Source organism: Mesoplodon densirostris, chromosome 18 (genome assembly GCF_025265405.1).
Source record: "Mesoplodon densirostris isolate mMesDen1 chromosome 18, mMesDen1 primary haplotype, whole genome shotgun sequence".
NCBI classification, from domain to species: domain Eukaryota; kingdom Metazoa; phylum Chordata; class Mammalia; order Artiodactyla; family Ziphiidae; genus Mesoplodon; species Mesoplodon densirostris.
This window is the reverse complement of record NC_082678.1, coordinates 5292997-5317643: the sequence shown is the minus strand read 5'-3', so window position 1 is coordinate 5317643 and position 24647 is coordinate 5292997. Positions and strand designations below refer to the sequence as shown.

The 24647-nt window shown below is 53.0% G+C and overlaps 2 protein-coding genes and 1 pseudogene across 3 annotated transcripts; 2 read left to right on the top strand and 1 right to left on the bottom strand.

Moving 5' to 3' along the window:
* Positions 1 to 2102: 2102 nt before the first annotated feature.
* Positions 2103 to 2969, bottom strand: LRRC3C (leucine rich repeat containing 3C). Its single transcript, XM_060080414.1, is given in 1 exon segment — positions 2103 to 2969. A coding segment is annotated over 1 exon segment (867 nt).
* Positions 2970 to 5895: 2926 nt separating this feature from the next.
* LOC132478505 (ribose-5-phosphate isomerase-like) lies at positions 5896 to 17638 on the top strand (annotated as a pseudogene).
* Positions 17639 to 18025: 387 nt separating this feature from the next.
* On the top strand, positions 18026 to 23882 carry ORMDL3 (ORMDL sphingolipid biosynthesis regulator 3). 2 transcript variants are annotated; one of them, XM_060081433.1, is made up of 4 exons: positions 18026 to 18127; positions 21638 to 21832; positions 22546 to 22697; positions 23127 to 23882. In XM_060081433.1, the coding sequence occupies exons 2-4, from the start codon at positions 21659 to 21661 to the stop codon at positions 23260 to 23262; spliced, it is 462 nt and encodes a 153-aa protein (XP_059937416.1). In that variant the 5' UTR covers positions 18026 to 18127; positions 21638 to 21658; the 3' UTR covers positions 23263 to 23882. The 2 variants fall into 2 exon arrangements, with proteins under 2 accessions (XP_059937416.1, XP_059937415.1); XM_060081432.1 differs by having other exon boundaries at positions 21633 to 21832; positions 23127 to 23881.
* Positions 23883 to 24647: the final 765 nt, after the last annotated feature.

Sequence of the window (24647 nt, the reverse complement as noted above, 5' to 3'; positions counted from 1 at the left end):
GGATCTCCACAATCTATTTCCCAGAACCTAGGGAGATGAGTCCCAGCCTGATTCCAGAAGTGGGTGGGTGAGCAGAGTGGGACAGATTCTGCGAGTGGCAGGGGAGGGAGAGATGGAGGGTCTGATAGGGATGGGGCCAGGATTCTAAGGCCCAGGCCAGGATGTGGCTGGGTGGATGGTCAAAGGTACAGCCTGAAACTTCCCACATCCAAGTTCTTTCCTCCATCCCTGAGCACCTCTGGAAATGAGGGAGGCCCGTGTCTCCTGAGAAGAGAAGATGGGGGGCTGTCCCATGTTCTTCTGAGATGAGTCAAGTTGAGGTTTCCTGGATGAGGTGAGGAAGCTCAGCGTTGGAGTGGTGGGAGGAGCCTCAGGGATTGAGAGGGGAGGGGCCAGGGCTGGAAAGGAGGCAGGGAAGTCAGGATGGGTCGGAGGGACAGGGACGAGGGGAGGTGACGGATTCCTCTTTGCCACTCCTTGAGTGGCCTCCTAGTCTGCCCCAGGCTCTGCCATAAGTTGGGTGGAACCCTGGTTCAGTGGTTCTTATCTTCAGTTTCTACTAGGGTTCCCGAGAGCTTTCCCAAAACTGAAGCTAGGCTGTTTCCTCCATGGAAGCCACATGATGAATCACCCTCACAGGGGCAAGGGACAGGGAGTGTTGGCCCCTTTGGGTCCCTTGAAAAGCCTATTTGGTGATAGGGATGTCTCATATGGCCCCCTCCTTCAGCCAACCTGGTCTCTGCCCAGGAATTCTGTTACTAACTTTGGGCACATCTAGTTTCTCCCTACCCCCTGCTCAGACTCCCGCTGAGAACAGGAACAGACTGCTCAGAGAGTCCCGGCTCCCTCTTCCTGTGCTTCCCGGGCACCCCGAGCAGCCTGGAGGCGGATGCCTGGGCTTTGCCTCCTTCCCTCCTCCCTTGTTGTCTTCCCTCCATGTCCCCTCCCACTCCCCATCCTTCTTCCATTCCATCATCATTAATGCATAGGCCCTGGCATGCCTGGCAGACAGACTCTGGTGTCAGGAGCTGGGAGGTAGCATGGGAGAGAGGAGCTGGCACCCAGCCCAGCGGGAGCACCCGCACCAAAGGGGTGGTGGAGGTAGCGGAGAAGATCTCAACACCCTCCCACGCCTCACTGCGGGGCCACATGTGTTCAATAAACTGAATGATAAGAAAGAGATCGGGGCATTAATAAAGGGGCTTTATTGAATTGTCCAGTGACGTTCTGGGGATGGGAAACCTCCCCACCTCCCTTCCAGCTCTCTAGTGACTCATCCCCAGCTCAGGCAGAGCAGAAACTTCTTCTCCCCTAAGGGAAAGTGTTCAGGAAGCCCTTCTGGGTAAAAAGGAGAGAGCAGAGAGATAGGGAATCTCTGGAAAAGGAAGCAGGGAACCCTACGCCAGGGGGTCACAATAGAAGGTACAGGGAGAGGAGCCTGGGGCCGTGAGAGAGGCAAGAAGCATGGGGCAGGGGGCGGGGAGGGGGGCTTTTCGGCAGAGGCGGCGGGAGAAGAGAGGAAGAGCCCACGAGGTCTGACCTCACTGCCAGCCTGGTCCCACCATCCCCTCGCCCCTCTACGCGCCCTCTTCTCCAGCCCCCAGATATGTCTTGCCGCTGCCCAGACATTCCAAGTTGTTTTACATCTTCTTCGTCTTGGTCCACCAGCTTTCAGCTGGGGGCCTTTCTCTTCTGCCCAAAGCCCCCCTCATTCTTGCAGAGTCAGTTCAAACATCCATACAGCGCAGGCTTTGAGGTCACCTCCGCCACGCTCTCTAGCTGCCTGCTCCTACCTCCAAGTTGGCATACGTGACCATCTACCTTCATTCTCTGTTCTGGGGTCCCCCCATCACTGTGGACTCAGAAGCTCTGGGTCTCTGAGTCTAGCACAATCCAGACCCAGAGTCGGCATCAAAACTCCCAGGCACCAAAGATGGTGTTGGTGGAGTGAGAGAGATCAGGTGTTTCGGGGAGACAGAGGAGGAAGGAGGTGGAATTGGGGGATGGGCAGGGGCTGCAGAGGAGGCAGAAGGGGTCGGAGGAGAGGAGAAGGCGTAGGAACAGGGGTGTGGGGTGCAGGGCCGGAAGAGCAGCCCTGGTCATCAGACCCCTGTGCTGAGGGTAGAGGAGTCCTCAGAGTGCACAGGCAGCGCGGGGGCCCGCTTGAGGGGACGTCGGGTCCCATCCCGGTTCTGCCACACGTACTGGGCCAGATAAGCCACCACCAGCACCAGCCAGCCCCCCATGGTGACCAGCAGGGCCACGTCGGTGCTGTGCCGGGCCCCGCCCCGCCCCGTCCCACACAGCTCTTCCTCCTCGACCAGCGGCAGGAACTCCTGCCCCACGAGGTCTGATCGGGCTCCCGGGCCACAGACGATGCCCGTCCCAGTGCCCGGTGCCAGCCTCACCCGCCGAAGCACCTCCTGGAGGGCACAGTCGCAGCGCCACGGGTTGGCAGACAGGTTCACTTGGATCTGCAGCCCCACAAAGGCCTCCACGGGCACCGAGGCCAGCTGATTGGCAGAGAGGTCGAGGTGGCGCAGCGTGCCCTCCAGGCCCTGGAAAGCGGCCCCTGAGAGGTGGGCAAGGACATTATGGGATAGATCCAGCTCCTCCAGGACAGACAGGTGCTGGAAGGCCCCAGCCGGCACGGACGCCAGCCGGTTGGCATCCAGGTAGAGCTTGCGGGTGTCGTTAGGGATGCCGGTGGGCACAGCCCTCAGGCCTGCCTGGCTGCAGCGGAATGTCTGCTCCCCAGCTTCTTCTGCCACGTAGCAGCCCTGGGGAGCCAGCCGGGGGCTGGGCACAGTACCCCTTGTGCCTATCACCAGCAGCAGGGACAGGAGGTGACCAGCTGGTGGGAGCATGGCCACAGATTGGCATAGTCCTGGAGTGGAGTAGGATCTGGGGAAGAAAAAGCCCCATAAATGAAGAATGAATCAAGAGAATTCCATTCCCACGGCCAGCATTCTCTTCCTGAAGTCCCCCTGTGATTCCTTTTGGGCCGGGGCCTCTCCTTTGGGAGCTCTCTCAGGCCTGGGTGGCTTTTTTGCTTCTTTGGGGTCCAAGACTCCTTATTGGGCCCTTTGGGTAGAGGGTCCCCTGGGCCTGAGACTCTTCTAGAGTCTCTTTGATTCTGGAAGGCTAATCTATGAAGTCTCTTGGTCCAGAGCCCTATTGGTCATTCTGTGTCTGGGGGCTTCTCGGTGTCTGCTTCTGCTCATGTATTGATTTCCTTCATTGGTGTACAGGCTTTTCCTGCCAACCTACCTGGATGGCTGCCAGGTGGGCCAGGTAGGCACCAGAGGGCCCGATCAGCAACAGGGCTTTGCAGCATCCAGCTAGGCTAGGTGATTCAGGCCCCGGCTCCTGTACCCGGTCACCCTTTCTCCCGGAACGTCAGCCCCCCGCCCATCCCGGCTTTCTCCTCTCCGTCCCACTCTTCCTCCCTGTCCTCTCCTTCCTCCTCCCAGCCTCTCACCCCTGCTGGTGGGAGAGCCTTCTCCTGTGCTGCCGTCTCCCCGGAAGTAGCCTCCCTGCTGCTCGGCTCTGGAGACCCGCTTCCTCCTCCAGAAGCCTTACGAGCTTGCTTGTAGCTGCTGGAAGTTGGGGGCTGGGGCCCAAGAGTGTTGGGTTTCCTGGCATGTGACTCCAGGCCCCAGGTGTCAGATACCTGAGCCATGGCCTGGCCAGGCGACGCCAAGAGAGGGCAGATCCCGGACCCTGATGAACTCTGCCTTGGGAAGACTGGGCCCCAATTCCATTCCCTGCCTCAGGCTCCCCTTCCAAGGCCTTGACATACTATCCTCCATCCTTCCTCTCCCAGCCGGGGCTGAAACTCGGCCTCTTAGAACCTCTGCCCTGTGCCCAGAGCCTGGCTGAGCAGAAGGATCCCTGCTTGGCAGGCCTGGGGGGCAGAACTGGGGTGGGCCCCCTCTCACATCCACGGTCCCCTGAGCTCATCTCCCTTCAGCTCCATACTCCCCTTCTGCCCTCCTACCGTGCACCTTCTTCCATGGTGAACAAACTTTCCTCAGCCTTTTCCTTGGGAAACTTGTCTCTCTCTCTGCAGAGGACCTCATCTCCTGGCTCCTCGCAGGGTGCCCGATCTCCTTGCCTGGCAGGGGGCACTGCGTTAGTTCTCTGCACTGTTGGTAGACGGCCCCTCAAGGAGTTGGAAGGGGTTCTTCAAGGTTTCTGAAGTCCAATACGGTCATCTACAAGTTTTCACGCTGATTTTCTGTTCTGGATTGGAGCTGACTCAGATTCTCTTACGTTTGCTGGGGCCTTGAGCTCCCAAGTTGGTACTGTTAACTCTCCTTCAGGCCCGGGAGCCAAGGAGGGCTTGTACGACTTATTCCCCAGGGCCTTTTGAGCCCTACCATCATTTGCAGCCATGCCACCCCATCACACCACCCTTTCTTTTCTTTTTTTCTTTTTTTTTGGTACGCGGGTCTCTCACTGTTGTGGCCTCTCCCGTTGCGGAGCACAGGCTCCAGACGCACAGGCTCAGCAGCCATGGCTCACGGGCCCAGCCGCTCCGCGGCATGTGGGATCTTCCCGGACCGGGTCACGAACCCGTGTCCCCTGCATCGGCAGGTGGACTCTCAACCACTGCGCCACCAGGGAAGCCCAACCCCACCCTTTCTTAATGTAAAGGAAGGGAACAGAAGACTGGGTGTCACAGAGATTTGCACAAAGGAGACTGAGGTCATACGCTATGGAGACCTTTCTGAGAAGGAAAACCTTGCTGGATTTTGTAAGAGACTATGGCTGACCAGGATCGGACAAGAAGTGAGGGCCCAGTGCAAAATGAAAATGTGGGGCGCCTTTGTTCAAAACTGTTAAGAATTTCAAGACGGCAACAACAAACAGCACATCGTGAAACCAGGTGCAGGGCCCTTCTGAATGCAGGGTGTGAGGCCCTGTGGGACTGCACAGGTTGCAGGCTGCTGAAGCTGGCCCTGTAGGTGACCTTTGAACGAGCAATTTCAGATGCGAGATGGAAGCCAGAATCAGAGGGTAGGATACTGGATGATGTTATCTCTGGGCATGTATTTACCACTGACTCATTCTGGTGACATCAACAGGGTCATTTCTCAGACTCCCGTTTGTCCAAGGAATCAGATAAGACACATTTTTTACACCTGGGCAGGAGAAGTGAACATTTTGTCTGTGGTTGCTTGTTAGTTAGGCCAGGCACTCTGCCACTGAATACTTGGGAGTCCATTTTGGGATTGGGCCTGAATGCGGAAGAGGAAGCACATGGAAGCCTACCCCTCCCACTGCTCTCCCGTCATACTGGGCAGGGGCTTTAACTAAGGCACAAGAGGTGAGTTATCTCCTTCTCCGACTAGGCCAGCTACCAGGAAAGAGTGGGACTGGGGTGGCCAGCACAGCAGCTGCTGGAGAAGTAGGAAGTCTGCTCACCTAGGAGGGTCCAGCTGGCTCATGGACGTGGTCCACTGAGGGTGGTTAAGTGCAGCGCTCAGTAGAGAAGGGAGAACAGAGAGGAGGGAGGAACCACACTCAGGACGGTGCACGGTGCAGACTGGGGGTTGACAGGGTTGGAGCAGAAGTTCTTCCCTGCCATTCATTCACTCATCCGTTCGTTCAGTGAGGGTTTCCCGTGAGCCCCATGTTATAAGTCGTACTGCGCTCGAGATTCAGCCCCTGTTCTGAGGGTCTCAGATGGCTGTGGTTAACCCAGTGGATCGCCCAGTTTGCACATTAGAATCACTTGGGGGAGCTTCTAAAACTAGATATGCTTGGGTTTACCTGGGCCAATTTAGTTAAAATCTCTGTGGATGGGGTCTAGGCGCTGGTGTATGTTAAAAAGCTCCCCAGGTATTTCTGATGTGCAGCCTGAGTTAAGAACTGCTGGTCTAGACAAGTACTGGCGGCGGGGATGCTAACAGCATCTGCCTGGCCCCCTCCATCATGTCCAAGGCTGAAGAGGCCGAGAAGCTGGCAGGCCGCGCAGCGGTGGAGAACCACGTGAAGAATAACCAAGTGCTGGAAATTGGGAGTGGTTCTACAGTTGTCCACGCTGTGCAGCAAATAGCTGAAAGGGTGAAACAAGAGAATCTGAACCCCGTCTGTATTCCCACTTCCTTCCAGGCCCGTCAGCTCATCCTGCAGTATGGCTGAACTCTCGGTGACCTGGACCGACACCCAGAGACTGACCTCACCATCGATGGTGCTGATGAGGAAGATGTTGATCTCAATCTCGTCAAGGGCAGTAGAGGCTGCCTGACTCAGGAGAAAATTGTGGCTAGCAATGCCAGTTGCTTCATCGTGATCACCGATTTCAGGAAAGATTCAAAGAACCTCAGGGAATCAGTGGCACAAGGGGAACGCCCATCAGGGTCATCCCGATGGCCTATGTCCCAGTGAGCCGAGCTGTGACCCAGAAGTTTGGGGGCATGATTGAACTTCGAATGGCCATCAACAAGGCAGATCCCTTGGTGATGGATAACAGTGAATCCCCTACATGCGAATGAGTTCCGTTCTGAGTACGCATTCATATGTCCAATTTGTTCATAAGTCCAACAAAGTTAGCCTAGGTACCAATTAACACAATCGGCTATATAGTACTGTATTGTAATAGGTTTATAATCCTTTCATACAAATAATACGTAAAAAACAAACACAAAAATTAAAGAAAACATTTTTAATCTTACAGTACAGTACCTTGAAAAGTACAGTAGTACAGTACAACAGCTGGCCTACAGGGGCTGCATCGAGTGAACAGTCAAGAAGAGTTACTGACTGGAGGAGGGGGAGAGGAGGTGGGAAACGGTAGAGCTGAAGGGTCGTCAGCAGTAGGAGACGGAGGGCAAGCTGCCATTTCTCTCATGCCTGATGTCGATGGCACAGGTTCTGGTTCCTTGCTGGATTCAATTCTATCGACCCTCTTGAAACAACGATCCAGTGATGTCTGGGTAGCAGCTCTTTTTTTCTCATCATAGATGACACTGTAGCACTGGATCGCATCCTGAACGGCAGCTGCAACCTTCGTGAACCCTTCTACGTTCGCGTCCTGTGCTTCAAAACCTAACAGTGCCTCCTCAAATAGAGAAAACCCCCTTGTCATTTCTTGCATCCTGAATCTCTTCGGTTCTTTAGTTACTTCCTCCTCTTGTCTCTCTTTGTCCTTTCTCTGGGCCTCCAATTCCACCAGGTCTTCATTAGTAAGACCTCCTCATGTTGCATAGCAACAGTACTGTACAGTAAAGTACACAAAAGTACAACAACTTGCTGAGGATGCACACATGTGACAATGTACGCCAGACACATGAACTAACTTGCGTGATTGGACATGTGAATGCACGTTCGCATCTTTGAAAGTTCGCAACTTGAAGGTTCGTATGTAGGGGACTTACTGTAATGGGAATTTTATCCTGGACTGGAAGTTTGACGGGGTCCACAAATGGAGTGAAGTGAACACGGCTATCAAAATGATCCCAGGTGTGGTGGACACGGGCCTGTTCATCAGCATGGCGGAGAGGGTCTACTTCGGGATGCAGGATGGCTTGGTGAACATGAGGGAGAAGGCTTTCTTTTTTTTTTTTTTTTTTTTGCTGTACGCGGGCCTCTCACTGCTGTGGCCTCTCCCGTTGCGGAGCACAGGCTCCGGACACACAGGCTCCGCGGCCATGGCTCGCGGGCCCAGCCGCTCCGCGGCATGTGGGATCTTCCGGGATCGGGGCACGAACCCGTGTCCCCTGCATCGGCAGGCGGACTCTCAACCACTGCGCCACCAGGGAAGCCCGGGAGAAGGCTTTCTAAAGGAGCCCTGCAGGAGCGGAGTGTGTTCCCCTCACGTCCCCAGCCCACTGCCGAGGCGGACATGCCTCTCCAGGAGCCTTTGCCTTAATGTATCTGTGCCATGTAGACAGCTTGGCAGGGTGGGGAGTTGAGGGTTAAATCCTGTCCTCTGACTTATTGTTATTAAATGTCTTTTTTAAAAAGAGAAATACAAACATATATATTTTTGCTGTTAAAAATACTCAGTTTTTTTCATAAAGTAGAGCTTGATTTCATGTTGTATATGAACCATTTACCAAAAGAAAGGAGGACTGTCTTTTAAACTTTTAACTTGAGGCTGCTGGTTAAGCTTCTGAATGTTGGGTTTGCTGAGAGATGTAAATCAAACTTTTCTTTAAACTGGTGAAATGAAGGACGCAGCCAGCAGTGATTCCCTGATGCCTTACTGGAAACACTGGATTTGTTTACTTTTCTGCCACACTGTTTTGTTTTCAGTTTTTTGTTGCGATTACGCACAACATGCAGTTACATGTTTTAAGATGTGAATTACAAACGTCTGGTGAGTGTAGTGGTGTGGCACTTGTGATGCAGAGTGTGTAAAAAAATCGAGGGAGGAGGTGGGAGCTCTTTTGCTGAGATGAGGGGGTTCGTTCAGACCCCTCTTGTTGGAAGCCGTTGGCCAGAAATATTTGCCAGTGCTGCTAACCAACTGCTGTGAGCAACCTTTCAAAGGCTGTGTTTTTGTTGTTAATATTTTTTTCGTTCCCTTATTACTCAGCCATAGAAAGGAATGAAGTTGGGTCATTTGTAGTGATGTGGACGAATCTAGAGTCTGTCATACAGAGTGCAGTAAGTCAGAAAGAGAAAAACAAATATCGTATATTAACGCATAGATGTGGAACCTAGAAAAATGGTACGGATGAACTTATTTGCGGGGCAGGAAAAGAGATGCAGATGTAGAGAATGGCCTTGTGGACACAGGGGGTGATGGTGAGGGTGGGATGAATTGAGAGAGTAGCATTGACATATATATACTACCATGTGTCAAATAGATAGCTAGTGGGAAGCTGCTGTATAGCACAGGGAGCTCAGCTCGATGTTCTGTGATGACCTAGAGGGGTGGGGTGGGAGGAGGGAGGTCCAAGAGGGAGGGGATATATATATATATATATATATATATATATATATATATATACATATAGCTGATTCACTTTGTTCTACAGCAGAAACTAACACAACATTGTAAAGCAATTATACTCCAATAAAATATAAAATAAAATACTTTTTTCGTTCCTTTATTGTTAGTTGCATGGCATCAGAAGTTGTTACCTCTTTATGTTGTTGGAGGGCTGAAATAAAACAGTATGGTGCCATTTTGAAAGAAAAAAATAAAAAAGAACTTCCAGTCTAGTGGGAGACATGGACGTGTGGACACACGTCTGCACAGTGCCTTTAATGTGAAGTCTGCCAGAACCAATGTGTGAAGCCCAGAGAGAGGTTAAGTCACTGTGGCAGAATCTGCTGGTGTTGTCGGGGGTGGGTGGTGGGGGGCGACATTTTTACCTCTACCCAGTTAGGGCTTTTCAGGTGGGCCTGGGAATTAAAACATATTAAAAACATATTAAAACATATTAAACCATAAAACAGATGAACAGTAGAAAAGCGTACACATTTATATGTCTTGGAGGGGGAGGGATAAATTGGGGATTTGGGATTAACAGATACACACTACTATATACAAAAAAGATAAACAACAAGGTCCTACTGTAAAGTCCTACTGTGTGTGTAACTGATTCACTTTGCTGTGCACCTGAAATGCTGTAAATCAACTTGACTTCAATGGGACTTCCCTGGCGGTCCAGTGGTTAGGACTCTGCGTTTCCACTGCAGGGGCCCCGGGTCCCATCCCTGGTCGGGGAACTCAGATCCTGCAAGGTGTGTGGCATGGCCAAAAAAAAAAAAAAAAATCAACTATACTTCAATTAAAATTTTTTTTAAAAAATTTATATTAATGACACAGGAGCCCTCATAAGGAAATGAAGACCTAGGGAATGGTAAAGCATTAATACTTTTACACTAGGTTGAAAAAAGAGCAGTGATTGTAGCGAAGTGACTAAAATATATGGGGAGCTTAAAGGAAGGGAAAAACTATTTTAACAAGGCTTGTTTGTACAGAATTCTCTTGGCTTTGATTCTCCATTGAAGAATGTTTCTTTTCTCCCCATACAGGGAGGGCATCTTTCACATGGGGGTTTGGTCTCCTGTTTTCTGGAAGAAAAGGGGTGATTAGAATGCTCTTCTTGCATCTGCTCAAAATAATCCTTAAGCCCAAGTGGCATATTTTGAGGTGGTGTATTTTTCTTTTTATAAATTTATTTTACTTTTGGCTGCGTTGGGTCTTCGTTGCTGCACGTGTGGGCTTTTCTCTAGTTACGGCAAGCGGGGGCTACTCTTTGTTGCTGCGTGTGGGCTTGCCACTGCAGTGGCTTTTCTTGTTGTGGAGCACGGGCTCTAGATGCGGCTTGCAGTAGTTGTAGCGCACGGGTTTAGTTGCTCCGCAGGGTGTGGGGTCTTCCCCGACCAGGGCTCGAGCCCGTGTCCCCTGCATTGGCAGGCGGCTTCTTAACCACTGCGCCGCCAGGGAAGCCCCTAGGGTGGTGTATTCTGCCACCCTTCAGTATCCATTCCCAAGCTCCTTCCTTGATAACACACACTGTTTTGGGAGTAGCAGTGTGCTCTGTCCCTCATGACAGAGCTGATTGGTCCTCTCAGTTTGTCAGAAATCTCGTCCACTTTCCCAGCCACCTTGGCAGCTGGGTGTGGTCCACTGTGGTCAATGACGTCTAAACAGAAGTCTGCTAAAGGGGTTTCTAGGACAGCCTTTGATTTGCTCATAAAAGAGGATGGTTTGGGCCCTCCCCTTCTCCGTACAGCTTTCTTCAGGCTTTGAACATGAAGGGTCAACTACAGTCTTTTGTGACCTTGAGGCAGCAAAGCCGAAAGGAAAGGTGAACAGTATCACTGAGACACTGGCCTGGATATTGCTGAGCCGCTCCACCGACACAGGCAACCGCCTACCTCTGGACTCACTATGTGAGGAAAATAATCTCCTGCTTCATTCAGTGCTTCTCAACTTGGCCGCACATTCGAATATGGGAGGTTTTGAAAATTACAGATGCCTGGCTCCACCTCAGAGATTCTGATTAAATTGATCTGGCATGTGTACAGTGATGGGACTTTTTAAAGATCCTTAAGAGATTCTGATGGCAACCTAGGGTCACAAAAATTCCTTTGCTTGGGTTTTCTGTTGCTTTTAACTGAGAGCATTCCTACCTGGTACACTAACTTTTCCAGGGTATTAGGGAAGGCTTTACCAAGGAGTAGCGCTTGAGCTGGGTCTTTAAGGCTCAGTTCATCAGGTGAAGCAGCAGAGTATGTGCAGGGTCAAGGGAGCATCAGAAGGCTTGGCTTCTCCTAGACAGTAGAGCAGAAGGGGTGGTGTCAAAGGCTGCAGTTAAAGTGGAAAGGGACCAATCCCTGTGGTCTTATACACCATGTAAGATTTAGGACTTGGTTCCATGGCTGATGGATTGAAGGTTTTTTTTTTTTTAAATTAATTAATTAATTTATTTATTTATTTATTTTGGGCTGCATTGGGTCTTTGTTGCTGCGTGCAGGCTTCTCACTGCAGTGGCTTCTCCTGTTGCGGAGCATGGGCTCTGTGCCACCAGGGAAGCCTGATGGAAGGGTTTTAAAATTACCTTTGATATTTGGATCACGTTGCTGGCTGTGTGGGGGATATACTGGTGGAAGAGAGACCAGTTACTGCAACAGTCCAGGTGGGAGGTGATGAGGGCCTGGGTGGACGCCAGAGCATGGGACTGAAGGAGCTATGCCTGGAGGAGCCCAAGATCATCAGACGTTTGTGCCACTGTGCACATCCCTTCCTAATTCCCTTGGGCCTTCGATTCTCTGGACCTCATGGCCTCTGAGATCCCTGCCAACCTGATGTTCAATGTTTCTATGATGGTGGGACAGGGAAGAGGCTGAGGCATGTCAGGGCCTGGAAAGTAGGTCCTTCAGGCCCCCAGCCTGGGCGGACTGAGTCACAACTCCTTCCTCCAAGGGGAGTAACTCCATGCCCCAAAGATGTGACCTTGGAAGGAAGTTCAGCAGGCTTCTAGGACCCTATCTGCCTGATGTTGGAAGCTCCCAGATCCAGCATGGTTAGAGGGGGGTCAAAAGGAAAGCAGGAGAGCTGGCTACTTTACCCATCATGTCAGCCAGGGACCCATCTAACGCCAGTCTCCTAGGCAGTGTGGGCTGGAGGGGCAGCAAAGGCCTCTGCCATTCCTGTTCCTTGCGGAAACTGACAAGGGTGTATACACCTCTTGCTCCCATCCTCCGATGTACTCTCTCATTTGTTCAACACACACCTCCTGGGCTTCTTAGGCATTGGGGATGCAGAGAGAAGTAGAACAGCCCCCAGACAATGGTGAAGATGGATGCGAGCACAAACACAGCCCCCTGATAGCCTAGGGGTGGGCTCTAGTTGAGGTATTTGCAGGCGTCAGAGGAGCCTAGAGGAGAAGCAGTGGATTCTGTTTGGACAGTTGGGGAAGGCTTCACAGAGAAGGTGACAGGTGAGGGGTGGCCTTGTGGGACAAGTAGGAGTCTACCAGATGGAAAAGGCATTGTAGGCTGAGACAAGAGCAAGAAAGAGTAAGGTGTGTTCTGAGACTGGTTAGGGGCTTGGTGTGACTGTAGTTTGGGATGTATGGGTCTATTACCTCCCTCAGGTAATGTTTACTGAAGACTCAGTATATGCAGGAAATGCAGATATGAGTAAGAAATATGAAGCAAGCAGCCTCCAGGGGAAGCGGATGTGTAACAGGTAACTTAAATACAGCACCCTCAGTGTAGGAGAGAAGTCTTTTTTTAAAAAATATTATTTATTTATTTACTTACTTATTTTTAAATTTTTGACTGGGTTGGGTCTTTGTTTCTGTGGGAGGGCTTTCTCTAGTTGTGGCAAGTGGGGGCCACTCTTCATCGTGGTGTGCGGGCCTCTCACTATCGCGGCCTCTCGTTGCGGAGCACAGGCTCCAGACGCGCAGGCTCAGTAGTTGTGGCTCACGGGCCCAGTTGCTCCGCGGCATGTGGGATCCTCCCAGACCAAGGCTTGAACCCGTGTCCCCTGCATTAGCAGGCAGATTCTCAACCACTGCGCCACCAGGGAAGCCCAGGAGAGAAGTCTTTACAAGGCACCTGTGGAAATATGAGGGACACATGGTTGGAGGAGTGTTTGTGTCCAGGATTGAGTTTTGGGAGAAATGCCCCTCCTAGTTGTGTGACCCACGGCAAAATATTTAAACTCACTGTACGGCAGTTTCCTCATTTGTAAAGTGGAGATAACAAAAATACCTACTTTGCAGGGGCGTTTTAAAGATTAAGAGAGCTTACATATGTAAAAGCCTTTGCCCAGTGCCTGGAACACAGCAAACGCTAATAATGTTGGCTGTGATTGTCCCTGAAGGAGGAGCTGTGTTAGGAAGAGGAGGAAGCTGATCCGGGGCAGTGACCGCCCAGAATTTCTAAAGAGGTGGGGCCTGCTAGGGGTAGTAATGCGACTGGAAGGATGCGAGGGGAGCTTTTCCTGAAGCTACTGTTTTTATATCCATTGCCCTTTTGATCTGTAAGATTTACAGTTTTCTAAACTGTTTTTATTTCATGAGAGAAAATCTCAATTTTCTGTATCCGAGAATATGCAGATTGAGGGGTCCCTAAAGAACAGCCTGCTCTTGGTTCCCAGAGGGAGGTTCTGGTTCTCTGGGCTTCGTTCTGGCCCTGGAGGCCTGGCAGGCTTGGCTCTTTCCCTCTGCGGCCCCAAAATAGCTAAACACAGGGCTGGGCGAGGGGAGGAGAGCGGGTTGCCCACTGGCAATGCTGCCCATCCCAGCACCTCCTCCTGTTTCTCATCAGCTTGGTAGCTCTCACTCAGTGCTCTGTCTGCTCAGCATCACTGCCCCCTCCCTTCCGCTGCCACTACATGCCCAGGGTACCCCCACCCAAATAAAAGCAACTGCCAATGAAATAAACAGCTCCTTGCTTCCTCGCACTTGCTCTGGGTGTGACCTCAAAACCTCCCCTTCGGGAAGCGGGGAGGTGAGGTGGGGGGAGCCGGAGGGCAGGGTAGGAATGAATTGGAGCAGAGTAGGAGGTGGTAAGAATGGAGGGGTGCCATTCATTCCCCCAGGTGTCAGAGGAAGGGGGTCTGTTTCTTGAGGCCCCACCTCCTCACTTCCCACCACTACCATCACCCCAGGAATGTACTCCCAGCTTATTACCCTGCCCGTGTTTGCTATCTTGGCCCACACAGTGTATCTATGGCAAGCAGAGGCCACACCACCCTGCCAGATGGAAATACCCCAAGGCTGGGAACACGTCTACTTGAGCACACTAAGGAGCTCCCAGAGGGCAGGGAGAGCTTGCAAAGTTGACTCACTCCGTTTTAAAAACACAAACAGTTTTCATAAAAAATTTAAAACGAATAATCTCACATTACACAAAGTTTGAAACCAGAGAATGAAAAAGATCACTCCCAACCCCTCCATCCTAACACAAGATCTGTTTTTATTTTATTGAATTTCCACAGCCTAGTAAAGTAGATGCTCAAATATCACTCAAATGTGGAACGGATTAACAAAAGTTGATACATATATAGAGTACTCACTATGTGCCAGGAAGTGTTCTAAATGCTTCACACTTAATAACCCATTTAATCTTCACAGCAACATGAGGTGGGTATCACCATGGTCATCAACATCCTCCATTTTTAGGAACTGCAGCACAGAGAGGTTCAGTGACTTGCCTAAGGTCACACAGCTGGTAACTACAGGAGATGGGAGTTGAACCCTGGCAGTCTGGGGCCAGGATCTTACCAGTGTTACTCTATTTTGTCTCATCATAATTGTTAATGCATATGCAGGTTTATAAAAACTTATTATGGACAATTTCGAACACAAAAAAGCAGAGAAAATAATATAAGGAATCTCATGTTCCCCTCCCCCAGTTTCACTAATTATCACCTCATGGCCCAACTTGTTTCTTTTATTCCCTTCCCCCATCCCCAGCCCATATTATTTTGAAGCAAATCCAGTCATCATATCATTTCATCCACACGTATTTTAGTATTTATCTCCAAAAGATAAGGAGGTTTTTAAATTAATTAATTAATTAATTATATTATTATTATTTTTTAATGTATTTATTTTATTTTTGACTGCATTGGGTCTTCGCTGCTGTGTGCAGGCTCTCTCCAGTTGCGGTGAGTGGGCGCCGCTCTTCGTTGTGATGCGCAGGCTTCTCATTGCGGTGGCTTCCCTTGTGGAGCACGGGCTCTAAGCACAGGGGTTTCAATAGTGCGGCACGCGGGCTCAGTAGTTGTGGCTCACGGACTCAGTAGTTGTGGCTCATGGGCTTAGCTGCTCCACAGCATGTGGGATCTTCCCGGACCAGGCCTCAAACCCGTGTCCCCTGCACTGGCAGGTGGACTCTTAACCATTGCGCCACCAGGGAAGCCCGAAGTTTTTTATTGGAAAAATTACCACAGTACCATATCATGCCTTAAAATGTATATTTCATTAAGATCATCAATTTGAATAGTTAGTATTCAAATTTCCTCAATAATTTAATAAAATATATATATTTTTAAAAGTTGGTTTCCTTGAATGAGGACCCAGATAAGGCTTTTGGTTGACAGATTGCTTAATTTCTTTTAAGTGTAAGTCTCTCCCTTTCCTTTTTTTCTTCCAATTTATTTGTTAATGAGGGAATTGTGTTTGTTTTGCTGACTGCACCCCTGGAGAATGCTCAGGCTATTTTTGTTGTTGTTGTTGTTCATGCTGTGGGGCAGGGCTTGTGGGATCTTAGTTCCCTGACCAGAGATTGAACCTGGGCCCATGGCAGTGAGAGCCCCAAGTCCTAAACACTGAGCCGCCAGGGAACTCCCAGCTCTTCCTATTTTGTATCCTGATTTTTTCACCTAATTTAGCAAACATTTTCCTATACTGCTTACTATATGGCTTCCTACTATGCCACCCAATGGATATAGTATGATTATTTTTTTCTTGGGCATTTGGGTTGCTTTCAGTTTTCCATTGTTATAACTAATGCTGGAATAAAGATCTTCACACATAGTGCATGGTACGTACTTCCTTAGAATATGTTACCAGAAATGGAATCATGGCTCTGAGGCCTGAACAACTGTTCAGCCTCTTGGCACAGATCACCAAGTGTTTGTCCAAGGGGTTATGCATCCCCAGCACCACACAAGAGTGCTGTCACTCATTCTAAGTACTTAGGCCTATTCAAGGCTGAAGGATGTTTGGTGAAGACATGATAATTATGAAGGCAGAGAGCTAGAGGAGAAAGATGATGACAGGGACTCAGGCTAAATTAAGCAGAAAGTGATCCACAATTTACCACAAACCTAGAGTGAGTCAGTACTCTGTTCATTCCCATTGTGAAAAAAAAAAAAACCCAACAAAACAAACCCTTGATAACAGGAGCTATTAATAGGGCATGGCACATCCAATAATCTTTCTGTTAAGACTATGCATTAGTCAGACCCTTATTTGAGACGTGGATCCAGTCTGGGTCACTGAACTTCACAGAGAGTGAGGAAACTGGCAAAGATCAGAGAGCTTGATCAACTTCGGGGAAGACGGAAGAGTCCCAGAGAAAAGTCGAAGGAGACAAGTAGGCTCACTTCGGGAAAAATAAGAGACATTTTTTTTTTTTTTTGCCTCAATACCAGGGAGGCTTCTAAGGAAAGGACAACACTCGGTTTTTGCTTATTTCTTCACAAGGCTGACTGTAAGGAAAGCGGCCTCTCCCAACCATCAGGAACTTCTGTAAGGCACAGGCAAAAATTTCTCAGACTCTGGGGTGACTATTTAGGTCTTGGGCTGAGTGCTCTTGGGCTACTGGCCCTGGAAATATTTGAGAAGCTGCCTCTTCTCCTGCCCTGAGTGGTTCAGATATCCACCTGCTTGGTGCCCACTAGGTGCCTCTGGGGGCCCCACTCCTGCTTTGGGACAGCTGTTCCCTGGCAGCCGCCTTGGGGACGGGTGGGTGAGGTCACAAATGAGTGCTCCCCAGGTTCGCTGGGCCAGCATTCTCCTTTTTGTCCCCTCACCTTCAGTGTGTGTTTACAGCCAGTCAGATTGGCGTGTCATGACATCACCTGATCCTGCTATTCCAGCCCTGTTGTGCATAGAGTGGACTTAGAACCTGGGTTGGGGGAGTGGAAACTCCTCAAACAAGGCACTCTTGGTGACAGGGAGAGTGGGAGTGACCCAGGAGGCCTCAAGAGCCATTTAGTTCAAGCTCTTACAGCAGTAGCTTCCTACCACGCAACTGTTGCTATACATACATTCTTTTGAATTCCCACAACCTCGGAGGTAGGTTTTCACAGGTATGGAATTGGAGATTAAGATAAGTTATTTGCCCAGGGTGACACCGCTAGTGAAGCAGTGCCTGCTAAGTCTACCAGACAGGCAGATCTGTGCCCTTGCCTTTAGAGCATGCAGAGGTGAAAAGTGCAAATCCGAGAGCCTCCCACCCAAAGCCAAACAGCTGCCCACGGGCTGGGACTCAGGGTCTTGGCTATTCATCAGGTCGTCTTCCCAAGTCCTCTTCCAACTTCTAATGTGGGGAGGCCGAGGATGTGACCTGGCCCAGGCCAGCCTCGGTCAGGTGTAACTGAGGAGCAGACAGGCTGTGGACTGTGTTCTCTGCCCTCCAGACTCTCATCCTAAGCAACGTTGTGAAAAACCCGCTTCCAGGAGGGCCCAGCACCGGCTGAGCCAGTCGATTTCTGGAGGGCCAGGGCAGACGCAGCGAGGTGTAGATGAAAAGCTCTGACTTGAGGTCAGAATTTCTGGGGGGACCCAGCCGGGGGCTGTGGCAAGCTCCTTAAAACTCCAAGTTTCCTTGCCAGCAAAACCGGGCAAGAGTAAACCCCACATGCAGCGCGCAGACGCCGAAACAGGCATTGCTATGCGCCAAAGCGATACCATCTGATCTTTGTTTCTCTTGCTATTGAAAGCTCCGTGCGGCCCCAGCGAGGCCTGGGCTGGAGCAGGGGTTAAAAGAAAAAAAAAAAACTACAACTCCCAGGAGGCGGCGGGCGGGCCGGCGCTGGTCGGTGACGTAATGGGGGCCGGCGCGGGGCGCTGATTCGGCCGGAGCTGCCAGCGGGGTGGCTGCCGCCGCGGCTTATTACAGCTGCTGGAGCAGCAACGGCCCTCGCCCCCGGGCACCCCTCCCGGGCCTCGAGCTCCGGCCGCGCACGGTGAGTTCGGACGGGCGGCCTCGGAGTGGCCAAACCGGGAGCCTCCTGGGGCTAGAGGCGGGACGGGAAAGGAGGTGGGGGCTGCTGGGGAGGCGCCCGTGGCTGGAGGGGACCGGGACAGAGTGAGCGGAGGTGGAGGGGGTGCATCAGCCGAGCGGGGGGCGGGGGGCGTGCATCAGTCGAAGGGATGCCCAAAGGGGAAAGTGCGGGCGGGAGGCCCGGGATGGGGCGTAGAGGAGGAGTGCTCGGTCTGGGGGTGGGGGGCGGGGAGAGGCTGGGCTTCGGGGATAAAGGTTTGTTCGCTTCCAGGGCTGGGTGAACGCGTGGGGGTGGGGGTGGGGCTCCGGACCGGGCCAGGCTCCGAGTGCGAGGTCCCAGGCTGGGGAACGGGGCGGAGGCCCCCCACTTCGGCTTGAAGTCCCACTCAGAAAACCCCAACAATAGTGAGAACTCCGCCTCCTCGCTTCACCCTCTCCCCGTGCTAGTGTGGGTTCCCTCCTGTACTTGCCGTTTTTCCATTCCCACCGCCACCCCGAGTCCGGGAGGCAGAGCCGGAGCTGCGAGGTGAAAGACAGTGGCCCTGCTGGTTGCGGGGTGGGCGGAATGAAAATGGCACTGTGGCGTGCCGCCAGGGACTCCCCGTTGGGGTCCAGGTTGCAGGCTCGGATGCTTTGTGCTCCTCTACCCAGAAGGCGAAAGATTTGCTGCCCTTACGTGGGGGAGAGATTAGGAAGTGCTCACCTGGCTGCTGGTCTGTGGCCTCGGCTTAGGTGTCTGACAGATCGGCTAGACGGAGATATTTGTATACAGAGCCAGAGGGGAAGGGAGGGAAGGAGTAGCAAAGAGTTACCAGCAAGAAAGTAGTTAACAGAACAAAGTTGCTGCAGGCTCTGGTTTGAGGCAGGTTGTGAAACCACATCAGGGACTGACACAGGCAGCCACCTGCCAGCTGCCAGCTGTGGCAGCAGAACTTTTCAGGCTCAGCTGCTGTGCGCCTACTCTGTCTCCAACAGCTTCTTCTCTCCATTTCGCCCCTTCTGGGCCAGGGGCAGTTGGTTATTTCACTAGCAGAGGTGATACGTACCCTTAGTCACACAAAAGTCTCAAGAGTGCTTCTTGCTGCCAGTCTTTTTCTTAGTTTGTTGACCTCTTCTGTTTTTTTCTTTTTTGGGGGGGGCTGTTTTGGGGGGGTGGGCTCCTGAGATGTTTTGCTCTCAGGGCACTTAGTGTTCAGGTTTCAGGAAGAAGCTTCCCAGGGCGTCATTTAAGTCAGAGGTCTGGGCTCCTCCTAGACTCATCAGGCCCTGATACAGCCAGAAAGGGGTGTAGGATGATCTGGAACTCAGCAAGGCTCTTAGCACTCCCGGACAAAACACTAGGGAGGGCTAGAGGTCTAGCTACTCCTACACCCTTGTAGGTCTAGGTTAGGGAGAAGTGGGGAGGGGCAGCAGTTTCTGGTCGACTTGGGGAATTCTTTCTCTCTCCTTCGTCAGTAATGAAGTCCTTCAGAGCCCTCACTTCCTAGCCAGTCTCCCCGACCCCCCTATCCACCAGGTGGAGGCTTTTGTGCAGTAGGTATCCCAGGAGCTCTGTTAGGGTAACTGAAGCCCTAAGGCCCTGGGAAGGTAAACACCTGAGCCACTCCTGGTTTTCTAGTTCCTTGGGTTTCTCTTAGGCCCAGTGATCCAGCCTAATGAGTTGAGCTGGTGGGCCGCAGGAGCATCGCTACTTTTGGATGCACCCTGGGCCATCTCATGTATGTTTGTATGTTGGGAAAGTGTGTTGTGGGTCACATTTCCCCTGAGGTCTTTAAGCTTGGAGCCATCTGAAAGGAGGAAACCTGTTCCCATTATCCTGGAAGTAGGGAACTGATTCTTGAGAATTGGCTCCTGTGCAGGAGGACTCTGTAATCCTAGCCAGAGATAGAGGGCAGCTGATTCTGAGGGGGTTTGTTGCAGCAGGGTGAGGGAGGTGACCTTCTGGGCACTTCCAGGATGCCCCCATCTGAGACCCCTTTCTGTATCCCCAGGAAAGATGGGGCTGTTATCATGGTGATGACCTTAGGCTCTTTATCAGGCAGGATCTTCCCTCAACTAAGGAGGAGAGCCAGTACAAAGGTGCCATCTGTCCCCACCTCCTGCTGGTCACAGGGCCCTCAGGGATCTGGGGACAGCTGATTTCTGGACACGGGGCTGCTTGTTCCCCTCCTTACCTGCATCCAGGAATGCAGCTGGGCTGCATTGTTTCATGGGCATCAAGGGCAGCCCTCCTGGTTCCTCCTGCTGCAGGGCTTCTGCCCTTAGAGCTGGGCAGGGGAAGGCATGGTGCTAACTTACACCTGGAAACAGGTGCTGGGGAAGGAGGCCCAGGTGAGGATGGGTGGGCAGAGAGAAAAGCGGGGGGACAGGAGAGAGGCCACAGGTGTGGTTTTGAATCCCTGGGAGAGGTATGTTGATGTGGGCTCCAGCCACCCGTGGGAGCTCTAGATGTTGGCTATGTTCTCTCTCCTTGCCTCTCCTCTGGTGGGGAAAAGGGCCCTGGTAGTTTGGCAGCAAAATGGGTGGCATCACGAGGGTTAGCCTGAGTGGCTGCCAAATGGATAAAACATCTGGATGGGTTGTTTTGTGTCACCAAGAAGGCAGCTTCCAGGTCTGGGCAAAGTTTGTCTCTAGTCTGTTTTCTTTTTTCTTCCCTTTCCCTCTCTTTCTACCCTGCCAGTCAGACCCAGGATTGGAGAATTAGGGGAGATGGGTAGAAGCAATGACCCCCAAATATTTTATCCACTACTGACTGTTCTCATCTCCTTTTATTCCTTCTAATGGGAGGGGCTCAGGGGTGGAGATGTCTTATATCAGACCCTCAGCAAGACGGAGTCCAGCAGGGGTTATGCTGAGTGATCCTTAGGGCACAGGCCTCTTCTCCCCTCCCCTGGGCTTTGTGGGAAGGGGGCCCTCTGGAGGGTGAGATTGCGGGATGGGCAGTGGTTTCTTTACTCTGGGGCTCGATGCCTCTTTTTTTTTTTTTGCGGTACACGGACCTCCCACCGCCGTGGCCTCTCCCGTTGTGGAGCGCAGGCTCCGGACGTGCAGGCTCAGCGGCCATGGCTCACGGGCCCAGCCGCTCCGCGGCATGTGGGATCCTCCCGGACCGGGGCACGAACCCGTGTCCCCTGCATCGGCAGGCGGACTCTCAACCACTGCGCCATCAGGGAAGCCCTCGATGCCTCTTGATGACCTATCTACCCAGGCAGCCCCAGTGCCTGGAAGGGCACTGTCCTGATTGGACTATGTGCGGAGCAGCCTGGTGTTTATCCCAACCCAGCAGTGAGAAATGAATAGAGTTAAGTCTACATGGACTTTCTCTGGCCTCCTCGCTTGAGAGTCAACATGGTAGACCTGCTTGGGGTTCTTGGGGAGAGCAGAGCCTCCTTCCCTGCAGGATTCGGAGGGTGTGAGAGGGCAGGGGAAGTGGTGTGACCTGTCTCACCTGTGCTGCTTGTTTGCAGAGCAGTGGCAGGAGAGGGGCAGCAGGATGAATGTGGGAACGGCGCACAGCGAGGTGAACCCCAACACGCGGGTGATGAACAGCCGTGGCATCTGGCTTTCCTACGTGCTGGCCATCGGGCTTCTCCACGTCGTGCTGCTCAGCATCCCCTTTGTGAGCGTCCCCGTCGTGTGGACCCTCACCAACCTCATCCACAACATGGTGAGGACCTGTTGCTGCCTGCCCTTGGCGGGGCTGAGGAGGATGGGAGCCCGCCAGACGTGGGCCAGACGTCGGGGTGACATGCTGACGGCACGTGTCACCAGGGGCCAGACCCCACCCTCTTCTTCTGCCCCACTCCTCTTTATTGGAAGAAAATCTGCAGATATGTCCACACCTCTAGGATGGGGTGACCTGTGGACCTGGGAGATGGGCTACGGAGAGCTGAACTAAGGGCCCTAAAGAGGCCAGAGGACCCAGGTCCGAGCCTGGGGCCGAAATGCCTCTTTCCCGGGTTAGGATCTCAGAGCGTCTTTTCCTCTTGCTCCTCTCTGCTCCCTCACTACCTGCTTGCTCCCTGGTATTCTTCTGGTGGGCAAGCAGGGGCCTCGTTCCTTCCCGTCTGCTTGCCCCCTGCCAGCTGGCAGGCACAGGGAACCTAGCCCTGGGCTGGAGGGGTGGCGTCTCCATGCTGGTTCTGTGGCTGACAGCTCCCCGGGAGTTCTCCTCATGCCAGGCCTGCCCTCTCACCCGGTGGGTCCCCTTATTTTCTGGCCAGGCTGCCAGCTCCTCCCACCTGACCTCCAGCCCGCATCCCCCTGCCCAGCGGAGGGGGCTCCAGGTCACCAGGATCCCACGTCTGTGACTGGGGCGGAGGAGCTGAGCTGGAGGGCCTTTGGCCTTTTGCGTCCTCTCACAAAGGCCCCTCCCTCCAGGGCATGTACATCTTCCTGCACACGGTGAAGGGGACCCCCTTTGAGACCCCAGACCAGGGCAAGGCGAGGCTGCTAACCCACTGGGAGCAGATGGACTATGGAGTCCAGTTCACGGCATCTCGGAAGTTCCTGACCATCACACCCATCGTGCTGTGAGTGCCTTGGGGAGAGGGGGACGCCAGCAGGAAGGCCAAGGCCTGGGGGACCCTGGGGCCCTGCGAGGCTTAAACCCCTCACCAGCTGTGGCTCTTGGCGTAGGAATGAGCAAAGGAAGGAAAGTTGGGATGTTCCTGGGTCTTACGCTGGGCTCAGGTTGTGCCTCCCCGGTCCCGTCTTTCCTCGGTTGGGGCCTTCTTCCTTCCAGTGAGTTTGGCCCATGGGCTTGGGGTAGAGCAAGGGGACTGGGTCAGCAGGGGCTTCTTTAGCTGCGCGGATCCTGCCACCCTACTTCTGTTCTGGGGGGGTCTTTCCCATAACTCCTCGGCTGTCAGGAATCTGCCTCCCCCGACCGGGGAGTGAGGGAGAAAGGCGTCTTCCAAACAGAGTCTTACACCTGCCCCCAACCTACCTTCCCCACCCAGGTACTTCCTCACCAGCTTCTACACCAAGTACGACCAGATCCACTTCATCCTCAACACCGTGTCCTTGATGAGCGTGCTCATCCCCAAGCTGCCCCAGCTCCACGGAGTCCGGATTTTTGGAATCAATAAGTACTGAGGGTGCAGCCCCGTCCCCTGCCTGGGATGGCAGGGGAGGGGTGGAAGCCTGTGCTGTGATGCTGAAGACAGAAGGAGCCGCTGGGTACCGCCAGAGATGTGGGTTGAGCCTCTGGGCCCTAGTTTCCCCCTCACTTCCCGCAGTAGCAGACTTGAAGTAGTTTGGGGTGGGCCCCCCTGGGGCTCTGACCCCTTCTGATTTTTTTGATCTTTTCCTTTTGCCTCATGGGGGTGCTCCTGGAATGGGCTGGGCTCCTGGGCTGAACACAGACCTATGAGGTTGGGACAAGAGGCCAGGGAAGCCCCCCTGCTCGCTTGCGCCTCCTTGGCCTGCTAAAGCACTTTAACCCCCGTGAGCAGGGCAGAGGGAACGGTACAGCTTCTAGTTTGTTTCACTTTAATTCTTAAGTCTTTAGGATGACACTTAGTGTGTGCTTCTATATACGAAAGCAGTTGTGTGAGAGCGCCTCATCCCTCTGGGTAGAGAATTGTCTAATTCAAGTCAGACAGCTCCCGTACAGCCCTCCCGCCCGGGGTACTAGGTGCGGGTGGGGAGGGTAAGGAGATGTGGGGGGTGGGGCTGAGTGTGCATGGCCTGGTCCCAGAGGTGGGGGGCCAGGGCTGCAGGCCTCCTGGTGGAGGTGGGGAGGGGGCTGGGGGCAGGGGTGGGGAGGGTGAATTGAGACTGAAAAGAACGGGGCCGCAGAGCAGCGGGGGTTCGTGTAAGATGCGGGGGGTGGAGGGGGGAACAGACCCAACCTCATGCTTTGGGAAGTGGTCGGGGAAGGGGGCAGGCTTGGAGGGTCACTTACCCACAGCATGGTGGGGGTAACGGGAAGGGAGGCTGCTAGGGGTTTGAAGCTCCTGGGTTGGCACGAGGGGGTGGAGATGGGTGGAAGGGGCCTGTGCGTCATCTTAAGCACAGGTCCAGTTTGACACCCGTCTCTGCAGTGGCGTGAGGGCCGCGGGGACATGGGACAGAAATGATGACCGGTGGGGCCCTTCTGCAGCCCTTCACCCAGTAACCTTGTGCAGACTGCGCCGGGGCGGGGCCTCTCGTGTGGCATGCACCTTTGGGGCCATCGGGCCCCCTCCAAACGGGTTTGGTGGGCTGCAGAGTCCCGCACGGTCCCTCTCAAGCGGGACAGCGGCAGGCGCCGGGAGTGACCTGCAGGGGCGGGAAGGAGCCGCCTTCTCCCCTCCCCAGCCTGACTGGGGTCCGTGTTACTTCTGAGAAGGTGCGGGTGCCAGGGCGCCGAGGGAGCGGTGGCAGCGGCGGTGGTGGCGTCACTGGCCCTGTTTCCTGTGTCCTGGTCCCCCAACCCCCGCCCCACGTATCATAAGGACCTTTGACCTCAAAATCTTTCTAAGCAAAGTGTGAATAGG